This window comes from Nicotiana sylvestris, chromosome 9 (genome assembly GCF_000393655.2).
Source record: "Nicotiana sylvestris chromosome 9, ASM39365v2, whole genome shotgun sequence".
In the NCBI taxonomy this organism is placed as follows: domain Eukaryota; kingdom Viridiplantae; phylum Streptophyta; class Magnoliopsida; order Solanales; family Solanaceae; genus Nicotiana; species Nicotiana sylvestris.
Window position 1 is genome coordinate 49334834 of NC_091065.1, and position 4357 is coordinate 49339190.

The 4357-nt window shown below is 40.5% G+C and overlaps 1 protein-coding gene across 1 annotated transcript; it reads right to left on the bottom strand.

Moving 5' to 3' along the window:
- Positions 1-1577: 1577 nt before the first annotated feature.
- Positions 1578-2444, bottom strand: LOC138877557 (uncharacterized). Its single transcript, XM_070157174.1, has 2 exons — positions 2101-2444; positions 1578-1992 (listed from the first exon to the last, which is right to left on the bottom strand). The coding sequence occupies exons 1-2, from the start codon at positions 2442-2444 to the stop codon at positions 1578-1580; spliced, it is 759 nt and encodes a 252-aa protein (XP_070013275.1).
- Between the last annotated feature and the right edge of the window lie 1913 nt (positions 2445-4357).

The following is a 4357-nucleotide window of genomic DNA, read 5'->3' on the forward strand; positions in this document are numbered from 1 at the left end:
TGCTACCCATGATGTTAATCATACCTCTATCTTGCTTGACTTGGCATCTTCAAAGATTGATCGGAAGGTCTATCTTTGGACCGTAATGTAGGCTTTTGGATAGGGTTAGAAAGACAGGGTGTCATGAAGGCTCAAAATAATTTAAGATGAAAGGGGTTCAAAATTACAACTTTTGGAATTAGATCTTTTGCAAAACCAAAACTTCTGCCCCGGTTTCTTTAGGTCTGGGCAATTTTGGATTTTTATTTGACGGGACCGAACCGTGTAAGGCTGCCTACGTATCCTTAAAAGGAATCAGGTCGAACGTCGTTCAAACGAAAGTTGTTTGTTTTTGTTGCTTTTTTTTCTTTTTTTTTTCTTTCTTTTCTCTTTTTCTTTTTCTTTTCTTTTCTTTCTCCTTCTGTTTTTCATTTTTTTCATTCTCTAATTTTGCTACTGATTCCAAAAGAGAGGTATGAAAGAAAATAAATAAGGCTCAAAAGGGGTAACAAAAGATGAAAGTGTTTGGGTAGCGGAACAAAATACGTTCGTCATTTCAACTTTGAACATGCCAAGTACAAAATGCAATTGAAGATAAGTAGAGAACTCATACATAGTATCTCTTGACTGCATCAGAATTGATAGACATATCTACACATTTGCCTTCTATGTGTGTTAAATACAAAGCACCATTGGGAAATACTTTTGTCACTATGAATGGCCCCTCCTAGTTTGGGGCGAACTTGTCTTTGGCTTCAGCCTGATGAGGAAGGATGTGCTTCAACACTAGTTGGACCACTTCGAATTTCCGAGGATGCACCTTCTTGTTGTATGCTCTTTCCATTCTCTTCTAATACGATTGACCATGACATACTGCAGCCAATCTTTTCATCAATCAAACCCAACTGCTCTAGCCGGGTTTTGACCCACTCATCATCATCAATTTCAGCTTTTGCAACGATCCGAAGGGATGGAATTTCAACTTTCGCAGGTATAACTGCCTCAGTTCCATATAGCAGTAAATAAGGAGTTGCACCTACTGAAGTACGAACAGTAGTGTGATAACCCAGTAAGGCCAAAGGCAGCTTTTCATGCCATTGCCTAGAACCTTGCACCATCTTACGGAGTATCTTCTTTATGTTCTTGTTAGCAGCCTCAACAACCCCATTCGCCTTGGGATGGTACAGAGTGGAGTTCCGATGCATAATTTTGAACTGTTGGCATACCTCTTTCATTAAATGACTGTTGAGGTTGGCAACATTGTCTGTGATGATCACCTTAGGAATTTCGAACTGACAAATGATACTTGAATGAACAAAATCCACCACTGCCTTCTTGGTCACGGACTTGAAAGTTACAGCTTCGACCCACTTGGTAAAGTAATCAATGGCCACCAGAATAAACCTTTGCCCGTTCGATACTACCGGCTCAATTGGTCCAATGACATCCATGCCCCAAGCAACAAATGGCAAAGGTGCGGATATTGTATGCAACTCAGATGGTAGGGAATGAATCAAATCACCGTGCACATGGCATTGATGACATTTGCGAACAAAGCTGATAGAATCTCGTTCCATGGTGAGCTAATAATAACCTGCTCAAAGTATCTTCTTTGCCAACACATACCCATTCATATGCGACCCGCCAACTCCAGAATGCACTTCGGCCATGATAGTTGAAGCTTCTTTAGCATCTATGCACGTGAGCAGTCCCAAATCTGGAGTCCTATTGTACAAGATTCCCCCACTCAAGAAAATTCCACTAGCTAGACGTCGGATGGCTCTCTTTTGATCACATGTGGAATGTACTGGATATACCCTCGACTTGATGTATTCATTGATATCATGGAACCAAGGTTCGCCATTAATTTCCTCTTCAACCATATTACAATAAGCATGTTGATCACGAACTTGGATATCCATGGGGTCGACATAAGCCTTGTCCGGATGATGTAACATTGACGCCAGAGTAGCCAAGGCATCGCCAATCTCATTATGAACTCTAGGAATATGTCTGAATTCTACCGACCAGAATCGTTGACAAAGATCATGCAGACACTGTCGGTACATTATGAGCTTCAAGTCCCGAGTCTCCCATTCTCCTTGAATCTAGTGAACCAACAAATCTGAATCTCTCAGAACTAGTATTTCTTGGAATCCCATGTATACAGCTAACCTCAAACCCAAAATGCATGCTTCATACTCCACCATGTTGTTAGTGCAATAAAATCGAAGTTGGGCTATTACACGGTAGTGTTGCCCTGTTTCAAAAATGAGTACAACCCCTATTCCGACACCTTTCACGTTAGCAGCTCCATCAAAGAAAAGTTTCCAACCTGACTTTTCATCATGGTCTACCTCGTCAACATGCATCACTTCTTCATCAGGAAAATAAGTCTTCAGTGGCTCATATTCTTCATCCACCGGATTCTCGGCCAAGTGGTCGGCCAAGGCTTGGGTTTTCATCGCTGTCCGAGTCACATAGATGATGTCAAACTCTGTGAGTAAAATCTACCACTTTGTAAGTATTCTTGTGGGCATAGGCTTCTGAAAGATATACTTTAGAGGATCCATGCGAGAAATGAGGTAAGTAGTGTAGGACGAAAGATGATGGTTCAACTTTTGTGCCACCCAAGTCAGGGCGCAACATGTCCTCTCAAGCAGAGTGTACTTAACCTCATAGGGAGTGAACTTCTTACTGAGATAATAGATTGCCTGCTCCTTCTTCCCCGTGATGTCATGTTGACCCAATATACAACTAAAACAATTATCCAAGACTGTCAAATAGAGAATTAAAGTCTCCCAGGCTTTAGTGGGACCAGCATAGGTGGGTTTGACATGTACCTCTTAATCTTATCAAATGTTTCTCGACACTCATCAGTACACTTGACTGTAGCATTCTTTTTCAGCAGCTTAAAGATGGGTTCACAGGTTGTCGTGAGTTGAGCAATGAACCTGCTGATGTAATTTAACCTTCCAAGCAAACTCATCACCTCAGTTTTGTTCTTTGGCGGCTGTAACTCTTGGATGGATTTGATCTTTGACGGATCCAACTCAATATCGTGTCTACTAACCACGAATCCCAGCAATTTTCTAGAGGGGACACCAAATGCACATTTCGCTAGATTGAGCTGGAGGTTGTACCTGCGGAGCCTTTGGAAAAACTTCCTCAAGTCCTTGACATAGTCATACTGCTTATTTGACTTTATGATCACATCATCTACATAAACCTCAATCTCCTTATGTATCATGTCATGAAATATGGTGGTCATCGCCCTCATGTAAGTTGCCCCAGCATTCTTCAGACCAAATGACATTACCTGGTAGCAAAATGTTCCTCATGGCATGATGAATACTGTCTTTTATGCATCTTCCTCATCCATCAAGATCTGGTAATATCCCGCGTAACAATCCACAAAAGACCCAATCTCATGCTTGGCACAATTATCAACCAGAATGTGAATGTTCGGCATTAGAAAATCATCCTTTGGGCTCGCTTTGTTAAGATCACGGTAATCAACACATATCCCGGTCTTACCATCCTTCTTTGGTACTGGCACAATATTAGCTAACACAGTGGGATATCGAGTGACCCGAATGACCTTTGCATTAAGCTGCTTTGTGATTTCTTCTTTGATTTTCACACTCATATCAGTCTTGAACTTTCGCAACTTTTGCTTGACAGGAGGAAATGCTAGATCAGTTGGCAATTTATGAACTACCAGATCAGTGCTCAGTCCTGGCATATCGTCATATGACCATGCAAAGACATCTTTGTACTCAAACAATGTTTTGATTATTTCCTCCTTAACTTGCGGTTCTAGATGCACACTTATCTTGGTTTCCCTAACATTATCCTAGTCCCCTAAATTGACTGCTTCAGTTTCATTCAAATTAGGCTTTGATTTTTCTTCAAATTGTTTTAGCTCTTTACTAATTTCTTCAAATGCTGCTTCTTCATCATATTCTGCTTCTTGGATTATTATTTTAGAATTAGATTGGATTTTAAAACTTGGCTGAAAATTCCTCATATATGTCATGTCATTGCAACCAGCATAAAAAGAATTGTACAAAAGAAAAACAAAATGAAACACTATTAAAAATACTGGAAAATGGAAAGTTGCATTTCATTGAAAATAAAAGGATAGAAGGGTTTGAACATCAAAACAAGCAAAAACTAAAAATCTGGATTGCAACCCCGGAATAACCCAGATAACAGAAAGGAAAACAAAGCAGACTACCAAAACTCCTTCCTGGTGGGGAGAGGAGTAGCTTCCCAATTACTAAGCTTCACGTTTGGCCCAAGGAGCTGCACGTATGCTTTACTAGAACCTTCACCAACTGCTACCATATTGACCTCATTGAACAAACTCTGGAAC